At 35.8% G+C, this 21944-nt stretch overlaps 2 protein-coding genes across 6 annotated transcripts in view; both read right to left on the bottom strand.

The window, feature by feature from the left end:
- Nucleotides 1-4935: 4935 nt before the first annotated feature.
- On the bottom strand, nt 4936-8991 carry LOC137240966 (mannose-P-dolichol utilization defect 1 protein homolog). Its single transcript, XM_067768018.1, has 2 exons — nt 7648-8991; nt 4936-5872 (listed from the first exon to the last, which is right to left on the bottom strand). Exons 1-2 carry the CDS (start codon nt 7733-7735, stop codon nt 5136-5138), a joined length of 825 nt encoding a protein of 274 aa, XP_067624119.1. The 5' UTR covers nt 7736-8991; the 3' UTR covers nt 4936-5135.
- A 4526-nt stretch (nt 8992-13517) lies between these two features.
- Nucleotides 13518-21944, bottom strand: part of Pih1D1 (PIH1 domain containing 1) — a 91387-nt gene continuing 82960 nt past the window's right edge. For 3 of the 5 annotated variants that reach the window (XM_067768012.1, XM_067768017.1, XM_067768015.1), the window contains one exon: nt 21110-21282. In XM_067768012.1, the coding sequence (XP_067624113.1) occupies nt 21244-21282 (39 nt within the window). In that variant the 3' untranslated portion in view covers nt 21110-21243. Of the gene's footprint in view, nt 13744-19059; nt 19466-21109; nt 21283-21944 lie in introns of those variants that run through there. The other 2 variants (XM_067768016.1, XM_067768014.1) reach the window with 2 other exon arrangements.

Here is a 21944-nt window from a genome sequence, read left to right as displayed (position 1 = left end):
CAACCAACTGGGTTTTGGTTTACCGTCGTAACGATAAACAGCTGATTACCTTAAGCTCGAGACATTGGTGCTTTATCGGTAACCGTAGCGGTAACCTTTTAACAGCTGATTCGACCAACCTTATGAGAATCAATGCAATCGATTATTGGTGCCGCTAAAGTCGTAACCGTATCGTAGCCAACCAATTGGGTTTTGGTTTACCGTCGTAACGATAAACAGCTGATTACGTTAGGGATACGGATACAGCGATACGACATACGGCACCAATGACTCCAGCTTTAGGGATACGGATACAGCGATACGACATACGGCACCAATGACTCCGGCTTTAATCGGAATCATGGTATAAATATTCAAGGTAAAACCGGTGAGAGCCGAAATGACGTTTAAAAAAATTTTTAAATTCTCACTGCTCTCACATTTTAATTTCATTTTGGTTTTGTTTTCATTACAGAAATATAACAAACTGTTATATATTTGGTAATTCTATACGACAGCATGACACTCTTAATACAGGTCCAAAAATATCAAGAGGTGTATCAAAAGACGCGTTTTGGATCCAGGATCGCGAATCCGAAATCGGAGTTAAAAAAATGTTGGGGCTGTCTAAGAGATATTTGCAAAGGAAATTTTGAATATTTTCATGTGATTGTTGTAATTTTGATGATTTTGTTGTACCCACAAAAAAAATTGTGACCATAAGTGTTTTGCGCGGATATAGTCTTACGTCTCCAAACCGGTGTTGGACCCACCCAAGGTAATTTTTTATAAGCACTGCATCAGGCAATAATCCTCTTCTGAGGAATTTTCTTCAACAAATTGTTGTGCCAAGGTGTATGTAAGAGATACATACCTACTAATAATAACAGTTTGGTATGACATATATCCGAGGAGATTAAGGTCTAGCTTGCCATCCAATTTGATGGCTACGTATCGTGTATTCATTTTTCTACGAACTGGCTCACCTAAATAAAGTTTTATGCAGAGCCAAAACTTTATCTGCTAAGGCGGACGTACTTTTGTGCCAAGGTAATGCCGAGGGACAATCGATACCATTTATACAAATTTTCTTAAATATTTTTGATGGATAGGCCAACACACTAGCCTTAGGACACGGCGGCAGACTTTGGCCGTTCAGCCGGTAAATTCAGCCTCCACGAACTATCACCCTGCTAGACAGAACTGTCGGAAACTCCAACACATAGGAATCAATGAAAATTTTCTTTTGACGTGCAAGGCGAATTCATTACAGGTGGTGTTATCCCATCAGCTGATGGCTTCTTCTTGATAATTTTCCATGCAAAGCCTTGTACAACAAAATGTCAGTTAATCAAAATCTATGAACATTTTCTTTTGACTTGACATTCATCTGCACGGCGAATTAATTGAATTCGCTTTGCCACCACCTGGTATAGATTCGCCTTGTTTGACGTGACATTCTTCTGCACGGCGAATTGATTAAATTCGCTTTGCCACCACCTGGTTAAAGTGCTAATTAATTGATGTAATATTTTGGTCATTGTAAAGGTCTACAAGTAGGATATGTAGAAGCACGCACATACACAGCCACGCTCACCTGATAAAATGCTTGTTCTTATTCGTTTTTTGTGTGGATGCTATTTTGCACTGTTGTACTTCTTAGGTCCAAGAAAAGTGTAGTAGCTGCTAACGAAAACTGCGTAAAATTTTTATTGTAAAATTACAAAGAAATGTCCTTATTTACTTTCGAACGAGCGCTTAATTACTTCTCTCTTTAAAATAAATATGTTTTGGACAATTTTAATTAACAAATTGTGATACTTTATTACCGGGGACGATTGCCAAAATACGACCAAAACCGTCGGGGGAGGTATTAATAGACGCGTTTTTGCCTCGCTTCCAATAATTCGAATACTTTTCCGCTTTTGGACTATTGATAACAGGACAAAACGCGTCTTTTCATTTTTCTTTTCGCTTTTTTGGACGGGTTATTGCAGTCGACCTCGGTTTCACTGTTTTTCGCGGAGAACTTTTGAACGGGTAGAAAAACTTAACTCCCGTCTTTGTATTCTTAATACTGGAATAACTACGCGTCCTCAGATAACCCAAATTGAAGACTTTTTATAATTTTCTGAAGGACCCATATGGGTGCACTTAAAATTTCCTACTAAATTCGTTCAAAAAAATTCACCATCACAGCAACCCATATCTGATATTCCGATCCCTTTTTTGCTTCCCTGTGTCGCTTTCGACGAAGCAACCCCGGTAATTTTGACACTTCATTCAGTGTCAAAACTCATGTTCCACGCAGGTTCCACTGGGTTCCACGCTAGTTTGACACTGACCGAAATGTCAAACTGCCGTGTGTTAGAAAGGGAAAGAAATTGTTTCCCTCTCATACATATCATACTTGTAAACCTGTACAATGATTTTGGTACTCAAGCTGATAATGTGCTGCAATAGAGTAGTGGAAATTCCTCTTTCGTTTGGTATGCAAGTGATAATCAATGGATGTTCAACATTTCATTCAAACTTTGCCGAAGTACGTAATGCTCTGTCATAACACTGCAAGTAACGCTGCTGCAACAACTGCAGCTCGGACACACTCCTACATACAAGCTTGTATTTGTATTTTATTATCAAATCATCCTAGCCTTCCGGTCTTGTCTTTTCGCGCGAGCGGTCGTTCGGGTCATCCTCTACTCAACGTCAATGTTCGGGCTTTTTGCGTTGAGTGAAAAATTAAATAGGCCACAAGGTTGGCTTCTGTGCTTCCCTCGTGCGTTTTGGCGGAGTTAGGAGATGCAGTGCCTCCCTGACCTGGAGTTAGGGAGGTTTTATGCGCTCCTAATAGGAATCAGTGACATTGGAAAAATGGCGTGGTGCCAATTAAAAACCTAACCTTAAAAATTTACATACATAAATAAACTAACGGAAAACCTGGCGTGATGCTATAAAAATCAAACGCCAATTCGCTTTAAATATATACATAATTGATCATTATGAGATCCCTGATCTCTCCAGTTTTTTCGCCTTGCAAAACCTGGCATTATCACCGACTAAATCTTCTGCGACCTTATTTATAACATGGACGCCCCAAATGTCGACCATTTTGAACATCCACGTCGATGGCTCTACGCTACCGACTGTCCGACACCCTAAAATCTTGGGTGTGACGTTTGATCAGGATCTACATTTTGGATTAGCACAATAAACTTGCTCAGAACACCAAAATTAATCACAAAAATAAAGCGCGCTCGAGACCACACAGACTCGTGTCCAAAATCCGAATGAATTACTTACTAGTATTTATTATTTTTTTTTTTTTTTGCCAAGTCTAAAAATCACCCACTGGAAGAAACTACAGGCCTGCCAAAATACTGCTCTCAGAATCGCCACGGGCTGTCTTCTTATGTCCCCAGAACACCATCTGCATAATGAGGCGAGAATACTCCCCATCAGGGAGAGAAATGAGATGCTGACCAAACAGTTCCTGTTGAATACCCAGAAACCTGGGCATCCCAACAGACATCTGATTGATGAACCAGCACCACCTAGGGGCTTAAGGAGTCATCTCCGTAAGCATTTTGAGGAAATACGGCACCTGAGAACCCAGCCGTATGAAGTGAAAAAACACAAGCAGGTCCTTGGTGAACTCCATAAACAGGCGTCGGACCTTTATGCCGGGAATTGCCCGGTGAATCCAGTGCTTAACGAAAATTATCCAAAACTCGAGGAAGAGGAACGCATACTCCCCAGGGAAACGCGTGTCACTCTTGCTCAACTTCGTTCTGGATACTGTAACAGGTTAAACTCTTACCTATCCAGAATCAACCCCGACATACAAAATGTATGCCCCGCTTGCAATGTGTCCCCACATGACACCAACCATCTCTTCAATTGTAATGTGGAACCAACGCCTCTAACACCCCTTTCCTTATGGTCCACCCCTGTTGAAAGCAAGTTTCCTTGGACTCCCGTTAGAGGATATTGATGACAATTTGTGATCGGTCGCGGCTATTAGGTGGGGCGAGCATTGCTACAACAACAACAACAACATTACGGGTCGTGAAAGACACTTGGCAACAGGCCACTGATAATTAATATTCATATACATACATACTAATGGAAATAAAATTCTCGAAAATAAACGGGACAATTTAACGGAGTGTATATAATTGATGCTGAAAAAGCATGCTCGATTTACATATGTATGTACTATGCAGTGTCTGCATACATCTAACTGCAAATTTTATTGCAAAAGTACTAATAACGGGATTGAAATATCCTTATTATATACTAATATACAGTCATGTACACATAAACAGAATAAACATAAAATATAACACCTGATAAGACGAAAATACTTTTACAAAAATGAAATAAACGAAAAATAATTGCCACAATTGGACAAAAACCAACAAATGAATGGACTAGAGCATCTGTATATATTATATTAAAACTTACCGGATTATACAAATTACTAAATTTGATTCAACAACCATAAAGTGATATTGGAGATTGGAAAATTTAAACAAAGAAAGTGGACAAAAATACCAACTTAAATTGAAAACAAACAAAAATTGAAACTATTGTGATATGAAGATTTGAAAAAATATCAACAAATTAAAGACCTTTACCAAATTAAATTGGACATAAACACAAATTTAATAAATAACAAACATACATATAACTTTAAATACAAATAGCAAGCTACTACACATGGTTCTGGCCAGTTGGTATTACCATTGTGTACTAGTGGAGCCTAAATTACTTACATACTTTGGAAAGTTAATCCAGAAATTAATCATTTTATGCATTGGACAATAACCTGGAACTGGGACTTTCAAATATAAGAAGGTCCTCCTCCATGCAATCAAATCTCAAAAAAAAAAAAAAAAATCATCCTAGCACAACAATTTGTCAAAAATTATATTATTAAATAGTATGCCAAAGTTGTTTTTCTATTTATGGTCGTTTTATTAATTGTAGTTCATACGATATTCATATAATTTACAAATGCATTCAAATAGTACTAGTTTATTTTAATAATTCAGTTCTAAAACTTTTTCTTTCTACAACAAACCTCTATTGAGTATATACTTATAACAGTATACTCACTTTAAAACAAGCAAATTACGTCAGCTTTTACGCATTTAGTCAATTTTTTTGCTTCTTGCCTTTTTCGTTGCACCAGCAGCAGCAACAGCAATAGTCTTTTGTGATTTCTTTACCTTACTTTCAGCTTCTTTCTTACCACCCTTTCCCTTGTCTGGCTTAATACTACTACCCCAATAGTATATCATTTGTAAAGCAATAACAGCATTGGCAAATGTTGAAGCGCTAAATGTAGCAATCATTAACAAATCAGATGTCTCTTGCATTGAAGTGAAAATTCGTGCGAATGATCCGAAGAATAGCAAGAATGCAGTCGTTGCAGATAGTTGGCCAGTTGAGCCATTACGATAATTTGTAAAAGCTTGTGATAGTTTACCAACAAGTAATATGGGTATATTAACCGACTGTGCCACAACTAATAGATCTATCGGTGTATAACTGCTGGTAAGGAAATATACAACAATGGCATAAGTTATACAAAATATCATGGATAAAACTTTTGAGCCAGCATAATAGAGTACCAATGCAGCTATAGCAGCAGTTTGTAGTGCTACAAATGTGCTATCACCCCACGCAGTAAATGGATAACCCATAACATAATTGTATGACATATGTGAGGTTATTGCCGTTAGATCCAATAGAACAGCAAATAAGCTAATACCTTCGCCGGATTTATTGTTCAATAGTTTAAGCACTTGTGGTACTTTAACCGCCATCGAACCGACGATTAGTGCATAGCCAACTAATTTACTCAATAGCGCACGGAAGCAGTAGACTGTGTAGGTGTAGAAATAAATTAATTGAATTAATGAAGTAGACATTTTGGGGGTTAGATTTCCTATTTTATCACAATTGGTATTCATTTATTATATATGAATGTTAAGAGCCTTTTTAATAGTTTCTTACGTGGAAAAATAGCTAAAAGATGACGCTTGAAGGAGACACCAACATGTTTCTTCCCATTCCACTCATCTCCCATTTAACCATGTGATAAAATAGGATGTCTTTTTGGTAATTCTATTCGACAGCATGACACTCTTAATACACTTCCAAAAATATCGTGAAGGGGTGTCAAAAGAAGCGTTTTGGACTTAGGATCGCGAATCCGATTTTTGGTAATTCTTTACTTTAGCTCACAACTGCTAAAACTCGTCAAAAAATATCGGGAGAGGTGTCGAAAGACGCGTCTTGATCCCAGGACCACGAATACGACAGCGGAAATTAGGAATTTCATTTCTGTGAGAATATATTTCCAAAAAAACTAAAAATAGCCCCGGAGCGCTCGGAAACCCGGGGGTGGGATCCATAGTATTTTTGCGCAGAACACCTTTCTGCATTCGCAGCCGTCAGCCGCGCTTATAAAAAATTACCCTGGGTGGGTCCAACACCGGTTTGAAGACCAAAACTATATCCACGCAAAACACTTTTACCAACAGTTTTTCTTGTGGGTACGCCAAAATCATCAAAATTACAACAACCACATGAACATTTTCAATTTTGCGTAATAGCCTAGTTGAGGGGTCGACTGCTAATACGCTACCAAAAATATCGAGAGAGGTTTCAAAAGACGCTTATTGACATCAGTATTAATAATCCGAAGGCGGAAAATTTTTAACTCGTTCAAAAGATATTAACGAAAAACCGAAAAAAGACCCGCGGGTACCTCCGAAACCGGGGGTGGGATCCATAGTATTTTTGCGCAGAACACCTTTCTGCGTTGGCGGCATTCGGCCGCGCTTATAAAAAATAACCCTGGGCTACGCCATGCCAAGTCCGGGTGTGTTGTATAACCGTGGCCACCGCCACGGTGATGCACAATTTTTATAAAATTTATAAAATGTTGGTAATAGTCTAGTTGAGGGGTCGACTGCTAATACGCTACCAAAAATATCGAGAGAGGTGTCAAACGACGCGTCTTGACATCAGTATTAATAATCCGAAGGCGGAAAATAAAAATTTTAACGCGTTCAAAAGATATTAACGAAAAACCGAAAAAAGACCGGCGGGTACCTCCGAAACCGGAGGTGGGATCCAAAGAATTTTTGCGCAGAACACCTTTCTGCGTTGGCGGCCTTCGGCCGCGCTTATAAAAAATAAAAAATAACCCACGGTGATGCACAATTTTTTTTGTGGGCACAAACACAACAACAACCACATGGAAATCGCCAACTTCAACTGCAAATATCTCCGGACAGAGATCAAAATTTTTCTTTTCCGCCTTCGGATTATTGTTCAAGAGATTAATACGCGTCTTTTGACACCTCACTCGATATTTTTGGTAGCGTATTAGCAGTCGACCCCTCAACTAGACTATTACCAAAATGTTTATATAAAATTTCCAATTTCCGCATTCGGATTCGCGATCCTGGGTCTTTTGACACCTCTGCCGACATTTTTGGACGAGTTTTAGCAGTTGTACCCTAATGTAAAGAATTACCGTCAAAAGAAGCGCTTTGGACACAGGATCTTAAATTTGATTTTTTTGGACGTGTATTAAGAGTGTCATGCTGTCGTAGAGAATTACCTTCTTTTTAGACCTCACTAACTTACCATTTGAAAAGTCACGCTCAACCAAATATAGTTCATAGCATTCATCGCTAAGCAAATGTTTTGTAAAGTGCAGTAGTGTATGAAACATTGTACAAACTTCTTTGCTAAAATATATATTTCCAATAGGTATTTATACGTAATGAAGATCCAATTATTCCGGTAACCAACGACTTCCTAAATCCGTGTTGCGCTGACGCTACTAATTCAATCTTAGCTGTGTTGATTATGGTCCGTCCGAAGGTTAGCTTTCAATTTCACTTATCAATTTTCTAATATTATCTCTTACATTATGCTGGCTCACTTATTAATCAATTAATAAATTAAGATAACACAAAAAACAGACTGACATACCGTAGACACGTATTTTGACAAGACCTTACAACTGACTAGTGATGGAACGATATTTCACTATCGGTGATTGCATCGCCGCCAATGAAAAATCGCTATATCCAGCCCTATTCTGCATTTCGACTTGGATTGGAATTTTTTCGATTTGGCAACTTTGGTATTATGTGTTCCAATCTCTTTCGATCCAACTTCGAATCGTTCGATTTTGTTTATTCTGCATTCCGATCGTAGTTCCGTTTTTCTAAGTTGCAAATTTGTTGGCGGAAAAATATTTTCTTTTTATTTTTTTATATTAATTTGTAACAGAGTTTTAACAAAAATGTAAGTAAAACTTGTTGAGAAACGTAAAAGGCTTGATGATGATTGTTTTTATTTATGCATTTATCCTATAAAATCCTTTTCTGATGTAATACAGAAAGCACTCTTCAGATGGCCTCATTATTTTTATATGCGTGCCATAAACGCACATGATGACTCCTGGGAAGCCAGCCTTCGCATAAAATTCTTGCTTCGCTTGTATTTTCTCCTCTTCACTTTGTTCAAATGTTATCCACTGAGGGCATAATTTTGGTCGCATTACATCTAGAAACGTAGACAGTGATTTTTACACTGTTGACTGTCCCATACCTACATTATAATCCGCCCTATTCCATGCTGGTAATTGCCTAAACAATCCTTGCGGAAAGAATAAGTAAATCTTCATAAAGTATTTTAGGCCAGTGCAATGAAATTAGCATCCATAAAATTCAGAAAATGTCAACTATTTATATTCGTGCAGGAATCCGTTCTATCAAAACTTGGTGGCCACGGCAGTGAATTGGCCAAAACAACGATAAAAACATACTTATAAATATGAAAGCACTTCACTCAAAAAAATTAACACTGCGGCAATATATTCTATTGCTTTTTTTTTGTACAAAATGCCGTGGATAATAAAATATAAAAAATTTTCAGTGTTTTTTTATAAATTTTCTTTAATTAATTTTGTTCCAATGTTCACACAATCCGTACAAACAGCTGATTTCGAAAAATCATTTGCTCTTCCTCTTCTCATTACAATTCCGTCGTAATGCAGAATACCCAACTTCAATTCAAGCGGAGCGTAGAACGGGAACATAATCGAAGTGCAGAATATGGGTGATTGATAGCTATTGCTATCCAAATATATCAGTGACTGGAGATTTTCTTCAGCATGAAATTCTAATACTAATAGTGATAGCGGCGATGCAATATCCGATAGTGAAATATCGTTCATCACTAATTGCTATCCAAATATATCAGTGATTGGCGATTTTCCTTCATTCGATTCTTTTGAATGACAATCACCTCTGGCAGCATTTCGCCAATAGTGATATTTCTTCATGAAGCGATATGCCTTCATGTAGCGATATTTCTTCATGAAGCGATATTTCTTCACTCGGTTGTGTTTACTTTTAGCTAGTTTGCTCTTTCAGGCGATGTTATTTTGAATTGATATTTTTATAAACGACGTTTTGATCTGGTTGGCTGCGAAAATTTGGTTATATTAATTTATTAAAAATCTGTTTTAATACCGAGCGAAAGATGAGAGCAAATTATAGCAAAAAAAGAAATGAAATGTGCAATTTTATAAGTCCATAAATGAAACGCATGCAAAACCCGGTGATAATTGTAAGTCACTGTTCATATATATATTTCATGAAGTGTATAAAAGAGATTAAATGATTGATTTTTTTTGTTTTTAATTACAAATGATGCCAAATAGACCTGGGTCTTTAGACTTGGTCTAAGATTGGTTGCTTGTGTAATTCCTAAGTTAATACTTCTAGGTAGTATCCGTTAGCAGTCTTTTAAAATTTGTGTTTTTGATGGAAAAATAAAAGAATTATACAAATACATATCACTCCTCTTATTGTAAACAGATGTAACTCAAAATTCAAGTTTTTTGGGAGAATGCAATACAAGTTTTGTCATATTATATGGTTAAAATTCTCGGGCTAGTTTCTAGGGCACTGAAGTGGGTGGCTAATTTTCTGTTAAAAAATATTTTTATAATAGTTTGTAGAATATGCTATATTTTTTCTCTGCATTTTTCATTTAAAATTAATTCACTTTACTATAAAAACATTATGCAGCCAAATACAACTTTCAGAATAAATTCATACGGAGTATTTCTGAATACATCGGTGTAGTATATAAATAATAATAAATAAATCATGTTTTTATGGTGTTACATATACAGATTTATTTCGGATTTATTCATCTTACATTTAAAAATCAAAGCATTTTCAATTAGCAAAATTTATAAAACAAAGATGCATATACATCTATTTCCGCTAGTTTCACCTCATTGTGTGTAATACTAGACTGAACATAACGTCGTCAGCCAGTTAATAATATTGTATCATAATATCTAAGAAAATTAGAATTTCACATTACATCAGTTTACAATAAAGGTACATATTTTTTTCTTTTTATTCCAATTTTGGTTGACATATTCTGTATACTAAAATAAATTAATTTATAACATTCAATCTACTCCGGTAAACAAACTTAAACATTCCTTTTTTATATCCAAGTATACAAATTGCACATTCGCTTATTAAAAATAAATTGAAGCGATCGCTATAGCTATAAAAAATAGCCGCGATTCAAAAATCGCCAATCCCTATTTTCACTGATAGTTCAAAATCGCTATATCGGCCATCACTACTACTGAAGTTTTTCATTGATATGGTAAGGTGGCTACCACTGCCCAATAATGGTTGCCGCATCCGTCCATTTGGACCAAAAATGGTCCTTTCGAAGCCTGTTTGATCGCTGGTCCCTTTTCGTCAGTTTTGGTCCTTTTTAGCAAAGGGCCATAATTTTGGTATTTTTCTTTCATCTTCTCTGCGGTAAAAGTGTTGCTTTGCTGAGCTTCCTGTTAATTGCAAGACTAGCACCGTTCAACTTTCCATGGAACACTAACATGTTCGCGTGGAAACCGAGTAGAGCACCGAACACTTGAAGCGTGCTAGTTTTCCACGCAAACAACAAACTATGCTAGTTTTCTACGCCAATAATGAAATGCGCTAGGTTTCTACGTGAAAAACAGAAAAGTGTTAGTCTTTCATGGGACCGACGATATAATCTTCCATTTACTTAAATCGATTTCTTCCCACGACTGCTAGCTATGTGTCGCATAGACTTATTTTAATCATTAAATTGTGGCAAAAAAAGTTAATTCCGGTAGCAAATAATTTAATTTTAAATTTCGTTAATGGTTGATAAAACGACTTTTCAGAAGGATGGATATTTCGATCGCTTATCGTCGTAATTGACTTTTGTCACAAGCCGAGTCAAACAAAAATGATGCCGATCCTGTACTGAATAAAGAATTTTTGCCTCATGGAATTTTTAGAAAGCCAATACGATGACCGGCGAAAAAATTTATTAAAAATAAAGTGAACACATTTACCACATGCAACTTACAGAATTGATTATGCGTGCAAGTATACCGAAGGTATTGGCACTTTGATTAGAAATATATCGACGTGTCATACAAAAAGTAACACTTTCAAAATTGTTTGCATATAATCAGTTTGTTAAAATATTTGAAAATTTTACATATCATGTTATACGCTGATATATATATTTTTCACACATAATCAAAAACAAATCAATGAATTCAATAAATTTAAGGGAAATTGTGGATTTAAGCTTGCCATTTCTGTTATTAGTTGGCTCACGTCCTCAGAGCCGTTGGAGGTGATTCGTCCATATTTTCTATCATCGTGCCTGTAAGTTAGTTGCTTTATTCGTACCAAAGATAAAGAGTTCCAATCAAAAAAGATCGTCTGCCGGTTTAATATCATCTTACTTAGGAACACTTTAAGCCCATTTTTAGGAATATATGCATACATAAATAAAAGTAAATGCAAGGCGCGATAACCTCCGAAGAGACTTTAGGTCGAGTTTCGCTTCCGATTTGAAAAGCTGTTCATGGCAGAAATACACTCGGAGTTGAAAAACATCTTTCTAAATGTTTAATATATTGTAACGAATTTACTGCAAATCCTCTTATTTGCAACCTTCTGCTAAGTTCGAATCACTAAACTGTTGAATAAATAACTCCAATATTGAATAATGGAAAAATGGCCTTTATTAAAGTACTTCACAATAAATAACACTACTATTGCTCGCCAGATAGCGTCTTAATCAAAACTGACTCTCGCGCCTCTACCGCTGGTGCTTTTATACTCTGTGATTCCCTCGTTGCATCTTCTAGGCGCTTCCAGAATTTACTTAGTTACTGCCATATAATTATAACTACAGATGCACGTGTATAGTTTCTCATATGCACGTGTATTTGTGAGCGACCCTTCCACAATTACAATTGCATACTTTTGGGAGCATCTCAGATAAGATATCTGCACGTGTTTGTGCATCTCTTCTCCGCTGCGTGTACGTACATATGTGTAGACATAATGATTGATTCGTTTATGTAGATGCATAATGATTGATTTATGGATGTGCATACAAGTCACTCTTAGCATCGGCTTAGAGATGGCAGTACCCCTTAGTGTTGCTAATATTCGTAACAATATTCTTAATTTAATTAATTATTAGCTATGTCCGCTAATAACAGTTCAGGGGCAGCATATATTGCGGTGTAATACATTGAACAATGTAAAATTGTTTTTTATTATTATTATTATTATTATTTTCGAATATACTCCTTCATGCAACAAAAATAATTTGGTCCTTTATTTGGAGACTCGGTCCTTTTTTCAATGAATTTTGGTCCCAAATGAAAACATTGTGCGGCAACCGTGTGCCCAATAGACATTTTCGTTCAACCTAAATTTCGACTTGCTCATTAACGTAAAAAATTTCTCGAAGCACTGTTAGACCTAATTTACATATAACTATATATCTTCATTATCGTCCTTAATGCTTGAAACACAATGCCGAGCGACGACGATTTACGCCGCGTCGGGCGATGACATTTTTCAAATTACGCCCAGACATTTCGTCTACTTAAAACACAATGCCGGGCGAAAATGACGCTGTTTATTCATAGTGGCCAGTATTTAGAAATAAAGATGAAAACAATTAAAACTTTTTTAATTCTCTGCTTTAGCATTTGACTTCTAAAACACTCTCAAAATGTTAAGAAATTAACAAAACAAAACAAAAATGTTAAGAAATTAAATTGAAAATTATATGTAAAGAAAACAAAATTTGATTTTGTATATTATGTTTTCTTTTTTTATACTTTAAAAACTGAACAGCAGCAACCCTTGGGATGTTTGTCGTCATCGCCCGGCGGCGACGATAGAAATAAATCTATCGTCGCAGAATGACGTCGCGTAAATTTCGCTCTTGGCGTTCATTGTGTTCACCTTCATGTAATTATGGGGATTCTATTTTTGACAAGGCGATGTTCGTCGCGCTTATTTCGCGGCGTCAGTGCATTGTGTTTCAAGCTTAACTCCCAATCGTTAATTAAATAACTAGATGACCGCCGGGAATCAGCTGATTTGTACTTTTTTAATATGATTTGACACTTAAAGTTCCGACGCAGTACGATTTTTACATTAGTCTATCGATTTACAAAAAAAAAAAGTACATAGAATTTGTATTTGTTTGTATGCATGTCCACGTGCTAGCACCTTGTTTGGTTCCGCCAAAGTAAAGGGCCATTTAAACTTTCTCAACCCTAACGCCATAGTCATAACCATATTTTTACATATCTATAGCCATATTAGTTATTTGTGCCTTAACCTAAAAATCGTAAAAATTAAGAAAACGTAAAAAAATACAAGCATATACCACAAAAAATAAGTCTCTTAGTCAAAACGTATCCAAAACAATAAATAAAATCTACAAAAAGTTAATTCTCCAACTCAAATATTTTTTGGATATGGCGAAAAACCAAAAACCAATTGGTTGGCTATGATATGGTTATGGCTTTAGCGTTATGGTATAGCACCATTAATAGATTACATTGATTTCCATAAGGTTGGTTCGATCAGCTGTTTTATCTGGTTATGGATAAGTCGCCATTAATTGGCCCTTAAAAAGCGTGGCAAACTTCCCATATCCATATCCATATAAAACAGCTGATCCAACCAATCAATTGGTTTTTCGCCATAACCATAACCTAAAAACATTTAATTTGGTGAATTTATTAACTTAAAAAAAATTTTTTTTGTTTGTTTTGGATATGTTTTGACTTAGGGACTTTATTTGAAAGGCCGGCGATAAAAAATGTATTTATTTTAAGAGTGAATAAAATTGAAACTTATAAACATATCCGTAAAAGTGCGTTAAAAAATAAAAACGGCAGTAAAAGCTGGACTTATCATTTTCTTAAAACATCGAATTCTAATTTTAATTCTAATTAAACTAAAAGTGGACACATAATGCTATTCAATTAAGGGGGAGAGCGGGGTGAGGATGCGCGTACATATCAACTAATATGGAGCTAAGTGTCACCTTTGTCTATGCGTAAGGGATTGGCGGACTTCGATACAATTTTGAAGGGGACGGAATTATATCAAATATTTTTGTGCGATCTTCTGCACCGTTTCGCGTGAATTTCGAGACCTTATCGGAACCGATTCGGAACAATTTCTTGGCCGATTCCAATTTTCCGCTGTGAGCCTGATAACGCGGGTTCCAGATAATGGAAGCATATTCCAATATAGGTCTTACTAACGATAAAAAAATATTTTTAGTTACCATAGGGTCATTGAATTCCTTTGACCACTTTTTTACGAAAGCCAAAGTCCCTCTAGTTCTATTCACACACGATTCGATATGTAATTTGAAGTCTAGCCTAGGGTCCATTATAACGCCAAGATCAGTAAAATTTGTGACTTGATTAATGATAAAATCGCCTATCAAGTTATTATGGGATTTAAAAGATTCACTCGTAAAACACATAAACTTGCATTTCGGTAAGTTTAGTGACGTAACGTTCACATCACACCATTCAACTAGGTTATTCAGATCCGATTGAAGAAGTCCCTATCTTCAGGTGAGCGAATGGGCATAACAAGTTTGTCGCCATCAGCGTACATCAGCGGCTTGCAGCGCTACAAAACATTTGGGAGGTCATTAATGAAGAGCAAGAACAACACTAGACCAAGGAGAATGCCCTGGGGAACTCCAGAAGATACATTGATGAATTCAGAACAGCAATTTTTAAACACAACGGTTTACTTTTTTCCTTCCAAGTACGAAGAAACCCAAGAGAGAAGAAGTGATGGAAACCCAATCGATCGAGTTTTAGTAGGAGTAGGGAATGGGAAACTTTATCAAACGGCTTACTGAAATCAGTGTAAATGACATCAACTTCGCAGTTCCTCTTAAAGTTGTTGGATACAAGGGTTGTGATCTCCAGCAAGTTAGACATAGTGGACTTAACCTTGCAGAAGCCATGTTGTGACAGGTCCACTGCTGAAGATACTCTAAAAGCCAGTCTAGTTTTGGAATAGCACAAAGTTTGGCTATTCCTCTATAGTTTGTGACACAAGATCTACTCCCACTTTTATAAAGTGTTATTATAAATGACTGCTTCCACTTCTTAGGGAATATTCCTTGCCTCAAAGAGGCATCAAATAGGTAGGTAAGGGGTTGACAAAGAAATTGAGCGCAAGTCCTTAGCATAACAGATGGTATTTCATCAGGTCCAAATTTTCACACTTTCCAGATGCCTTAGTACATCATCTGTATGAATATATGGGATTACTACTGAGTTAAGCGAAGGTAACATATATTGATAATCCACCAGAGGGGAGTCAGGCATAGTCGAATAATTAGATTTTAAAAAGTCCGCAAACATATTAGCAATATCGGAGTCCTTACTAAAAATCTGATCGTTATACTTCATTACATAAGTCATGACTTCGTAGAAAAAGATCAACTAGTTTAGTATTTAGACCCCCTAACTTTCTAAGAATAGACGTTGAGACCATTATGAAAGGTATTAGGCAAATCTACGACTCCGCGGAAATTTCTACGTCTTTTGCAAAAAAAACGGAAGGGTTTAATGTATACATTAGTGGGCCAAAGAGAAGCATTGAAAAGTTTGCTATATTCATTACCTAAAATTATCCGGCAGCAATCCTGAAATTGTTCCGATATAGTCTCGAAATGTTTACGAAACGGTGCCGAAGTAGTCACAAAATGGCCGAACATATATGATATAGTTCCATTCCCTACAAAATTTTATCGAAGTCCGCCAATCCCTATACATGGACTTAGCTCCATCATTGTAGATTAGTTTATTACTTGTAATGTTACTTTATTGATAATAAGAAAATCCCTTCGTTTGTACTCATGATTAAATTAAATTCAGGTGTTCTCATTATGTTTCTTATCATTCATAACTGCTTTTGAACTCTACTACGATCGGAGTAGAATTTACTATACTTTAAGTAATAATACGCTATATAAGCCACTAAAAGAATTTCTTAGATAAAAAGATAATGTAACTTCAGATTCCTCAAGGAAATAAGAACAACATTTGCTGATAACTAATTTCATTCTGGGTATTTGTACGAAAAATATATCGGCCAAAATTGTTTACTTGTGTAACACATGTAAACACTGGCAAATAGAGCTGCTGAAAAAGGGCGGTTAGATGATTGACTTCACCATTATTATTGTACTATGGTTTGACTCTAATCTCGGCTGATTGAACAAAAAGGATAGGCAGGGCCGGATTAACAAGTAGGCAGAGTATGCAGTTGCCTGGGGCCCCCGAAAAATGAAAAGGACTTCTAAAATTTTCTTACAAATATAAAATTCTAGAGAGTGAAAGAAAAATATAATCAGAACTGAAAATAAATTTTACTCAAATAAATAAAACTGAACTGACCGCATTCAAAAGGCAACGACCGATGAACTAGACAAGGTTCCTAAAAAGGACATTTCCGACTCATTTGACAAATTGTATTAGCGTGCAAAGAAGTGTATCGAAGTGAAAGGAGAGTATATTGAATAATAAACAAATTATCTCAAAATGTACACTGGTTGTTTTTTTATTGAAAAATTTCGGTTATTTTTCGAACAGAGGGTGTAGAAGCCTTCAGGCGGAAATTTCAACTGGAATGATGAATGAGTTAATGATTAATGATGGATGAAAAATAAATGAATGTAATGTAACGAATTTGGGGATTTCCTGATATTTTTTGTACGGATCGTTAGAAGAGAGTTTAGTTTCATTCCGTGAAAAGTTCAATGATTGTTTGATGATTTGTGTTTTACAAGGAAGTCCTTCCAATCCCATGAATTTGTTATTGGCGACTATGTAATCAAGCAAGTCACTAAGTTTATTGATTTAGGCGTTACTATGGACCCAAAACTCGATTTTAAACTTCATATTGAATCTTGCGTGAATAGCGCTAAAGGTACTTTGGCTTTTGTTAAACGTTGGTCTAAAGAATTTAATGACCCATACGTTACAAAAACTCTTTTTACATCATTGGTCAGACCTACTTTGGAATATGCTTCAATAATTTGGAATCCGCGTTATCAGGTTCATTCTGACAAGCTGGAATCGGTCCAGAAACAATTTTTGCTTTTCGCTTTAAAACACTTACCATGGGACCCCTCTAAAAATCTTCCCCCCTATTGCAGCCGGTTAAAACTAATACAGCTGCCCACATTGCAGAGCCGCAGGGAGATGCTTGACGTCTTATTTATTGTTAAATTAATAAGAGGGTCAATAAATAGTCCATTTTTGCTTGGCGAAATTAAGTTTAACGTTCCTATTAGGCCATCTAGACATTTTCAATCAATTTTTGTAGCTACATGCAAGTCGAATTATGAAATGCACGAGCCACTTCACTGTTTATGTCGTCATTTTAATAAACACTGTAAAAATTTAGACGTCTGCGACTCGTTTCTTGGTATTAAAAAGTACCTTTTAACTACATTAAATTTGTAATTCGAAATGAAGCAAGGAATATACTGTTCAACCCTCTGTTTCAAATTTGAAGTACCAGTTACTTGAAACTTGTTTGCAAAATTGCGTAGTGATCATTATTGTATATATATGTATGTAATGAAATTCTGTTTAAATTCTATTCTGTATATATTAATTTGCTTTATTGTCAATTTCATAAATTATTATTTACTAGCTCCTTCATGAGTACATTTTAACACATTTACAACATTTTATCTTTTGCTTACTTCTAAGTCTTTAATTGAAATTGTCAAGCGTTTGGTTCAATACTGTTCAAATATTACTTTAAAATTGCTGACTGCTTATGTTGTTTATATCATGTATTACATCTGAGATTTAAGTGTCGGTATATTTGGTCTGTATAATTGTTTAATTTGTAGACTGATAAATAAATAAATAAATAAAAAAAATAAAAAAAAATTTCGAAAAAAAAAAAACAATTATTACTTGGTGTAGGTTATACAGAAATCGTAAAACGTACTCGTCGTAGAAAAAAACAACCTAATGGCGGAAATGCTCCAGAAGTAGAATTTACGCCTCGCGATGATTTTAGAACAAAAGGTTTCCTCGAAATCATCGACAATATTCACAGAGAGATTTGCATTTCTCATCAACTTTTCTCTAAGTGATGGAGACCCCCACGAAGCTATAAATAACTTAATTCGTTTTTATTCTAGAGATTTTGAAGAATTTTCATTGAAATGAAACAATTCCAAAGTTACGGGAACTCCAGATACACTGATGCACAAAAAACTCATAGTCATTTGTATAAGATTCTAATGGAAGATCAATTAGCAAATGTATTTCCTAGCACAGAAATACCTCTTCGGATTTTTTTAACATTAATGATCACAAATTGTTATGCCTAACGATCCTTCTCGCAATTAAAAAGAATCAAAGCTGCTGAAAGAGCTACAACGCGACAAGAGCGACTCGAGATGTTAGGTATACTTTGCATTGAGTCAGATTTATTGAACAAAATCGATATTGATGATATAATTGATGAATTTGTCGAAAACAAATGTAGAAAACGAAATGTTTAAAATGTAGATAGTAATTTTATTGATATTATTATAATAAAATTTGTATGAAAGATATAAGTCATGGTGGAATAACCAGGTGAAGTAAGCCGTCAATTGTCTCGCTCTAAATTCTTCTTTGTTCTGTCATTCGACTATCTGAGAATTTTTCACCAATGTTGTCCCCGAAAAAGTGTTGCTTTTTGCATTTTTCAGGAGTAAAATATGCCACTTTTAGTACTTTTTTCACATAAACTATTAGGTGAGCATCGGTTGACCTTTACTGGATTTAATTACAGAGATGCTTCATTTGGTGCTGGCTTCCATTAGTAAGGCCGTGCTAAACTAATATATCCATATTTTTGTTGTTTTCATTATATATGTTTAATTTGCTCCAAAAAAAAAAAATTAAACAGGTCTTTGTTGAAACAAATTAGCATTCACGTCGTGGTCAACCAATGAGCTTCCCCTGTGCAGTGCCAGTGAAGACTTTCAAAGGTATTTCTCGTTCCTACAAGAACACCAAAATTGTCGTGTTATAGAGCTGATGAAGAATGAAATCATTTGCTTTTTGAAATTAGAGCTTTTCTACAATCAGTATTTCACAAATTTTCCTTCATACGAGAATTATGCTTTAATTTTTTTAATTCTACAATCATGCAGAGAAATAAGGATTTCATTCAGCATCGCATGCAATTGAAAAGAATGCTAAATCAGACTGCAGAAATAAATGTACTGAAATCAATGAGTGCACTCAGGTATTTCACATTTTTGGTGTGTGAAGTCATGCATTCAATACCAATCACTTGCTACAAAAATGCGTAAATAGTGTTATACCTTATTTTGAAAATGCTTCGCTAAAACAGTATTATTCTAAATATACAAAAAGTTGTAACTCAATGTTGCTGGTTTGCCCTAAAACTAAGACCACTAAGATGAGAGGAATGTTACACTTAAGGATTGTAATTTAGAATATATGAATCCAGCTCGCTTCGGATCAGCATCTTCTGATCCTGGGATTCAAGGGGTTGCTAAGCACAATACAAAGCTTAATAGCTACAAAGCTTCCGCAACCCATTTGTCAACCTCACCTACGCGAGACAATATGAATGTATCATACACATATTTAGCACGCGAGGCCATGGCGACCCCAAGTTCCGTACGGTCGGTGGCGAGGCGGAATGGCCTAGAAGGTTGGTCATATTAATCGTTCCCGAGATGATCGGGCTATTTAGTACCTTAATGGTGCTTTGTTACCGGAACGTGCCGGATCTATATCCGACAAAGGACCATCAACATCGATAACACTCCCCAAAACCTTCGGGGAGTGTCTTTAGCGTTAATGCAACAACAACAACATATTCTGGTTCTAGGGGGACTGCTGCTGGGCTAGTATATGACCTGACATATTTTGGCAAATAATAACTTGGTAACTTAAGTAATACATCATGAATTCAACTGTGAAGAAATTTTGGGGCATCTTCTGATTAAGTTTGTTATTTTTATTTGGAAGAGCATATGTTTTACCCCCGACTCTCAACGACAAATCAACAAAGCAGATGAACGTGTCAATGAATTTTAAGGGATGGAAACACATTTAACACATTATACCTGCAATATATGACAGTTTACTTTTGCCGCATCCATCGAATTTTACTGCTCATCAAAGCTAAAGTGGCCAAATTGAATTCTTTATTTTTATTCGATCCTAAAAGTAATGTAAACTCGCACTGGTCCTTTGTATTCAATTTTACATTTGCGGTAGGTTGCACTGATATGCTGAAAAAAGCAGTTTCTGTAATGGCTTTCGTAGCAAGGCATTTATTATTCTACACCTATTTTTTTAATGCGGGTAAAAATTTTACCCTCTTCTAACCGTCGAAAATACATCCCTACCGTTTCAGATAGCGTACATCTTCTATCTCTTTTTATTTACTTCACCTGGTGATTCCACCATGATATAAGTTTGTATTTTTTAATCGAAAAAAGAAGGGAACGGACGTGAAAAAAGGGCCCCCAAATTGATGGTTGCCTAGGGCCACGTTGAGGGTTAATCCGGCCCTGAGGATAGAGGTGAGTATGGGATAAAATCTAGATGAAAATACCTAGCTATGTATAAAGAATTGTCTAAGAATATTAATGAAACTCTTCTAGCTTTCATTTGATGGGAAGGAAACGTTTTATTTAAATTTTATAGCAAAAAAACGTATTTTTGTATGCAAATACAGATAACATAAACGACATATGTAAATATCATAATTCTACAAATTATTCTAAACAACAATCACCCTATTGCACTGGGTATGTAGGAATACGTACTTGAAGCATCTGAAATTCAAGAAAAATGATTTTTTTGCAACTATTAATAAAAAAACCAAAACATCGAGTTCTAACCGATAAAAATATCTCGCTTCATAGTTGTCGATTTATTACCACCATAGGCATCAACTGATAAAACTTCAAACCCCATGGCGCATAGTCATAGTCAAAATAAAATAGTGTGACGAATATTCACATTACTAAGTGATACTAGCATCCCTAATCCTATACTAAGCAGCCACTTGTATGTACGTAAACAAATCAATCATGATTTACACATGTATGTACATACAAGGCAGCAGAGAGATACTCACCATTGTAAATCAAACTAAGTGGGATATCTTATCTGTCAACTGACAGGATGTTCAATATGGCTACTTTTTAGCTTTTTGACAGGGTGTTCAATATGGCGGCGCATAGGGCCGGCTATCTTCAGCGGGTGATAGAAAGAGATACAGAATGAGACAGGGATAGTCAATCACTTTGGGATTTTGACGTCTACGCAGAATATATCACACTTAGTTTGATTCAAAATGATACCATCATCCGAAGTAGTACTCACATATACACACGCATATGGCTATGCGAGAGACTATAAACTACGAATATACATGTACATATGTGGCTGGTAACCAAGCGTGAAGTTCGCGAAGTTACCAGACCTTAGGAGA

Source organism: Eurosta solidaginis, chromosome 2 (genome assembly GCF_040869045.1).
Source record: "Eurosta solidaginis isolate ZX-2024a chromosome 2, ASM4086904v1, whole genome shotgun sequence".
NCBI lineage: Eukaryota > Metazoa > Arthropoda > Insecta > Diptera > Tephritidae > Eurosta > Eurosta solidaginis.
This window is presented reverse-complemented; position numbering and strand designations above follow the sequence as displayed.

Coding starts and splice junctions, on each gene's coding strand:
- LOC137240966 (XM_067768018.1), bottom strand. CDS start 7,735: ATGTTTCATACACTACTGCACTTTACAAAACATTTGCTTAGCGATGAA. Junction 5,873..7,647: donor TGAGCGTGACTTTTCAAATG/GTAAGTTAGTGA, acceptor ACACCTACACAG/TCTACTGCTTCCGTGCGCTA.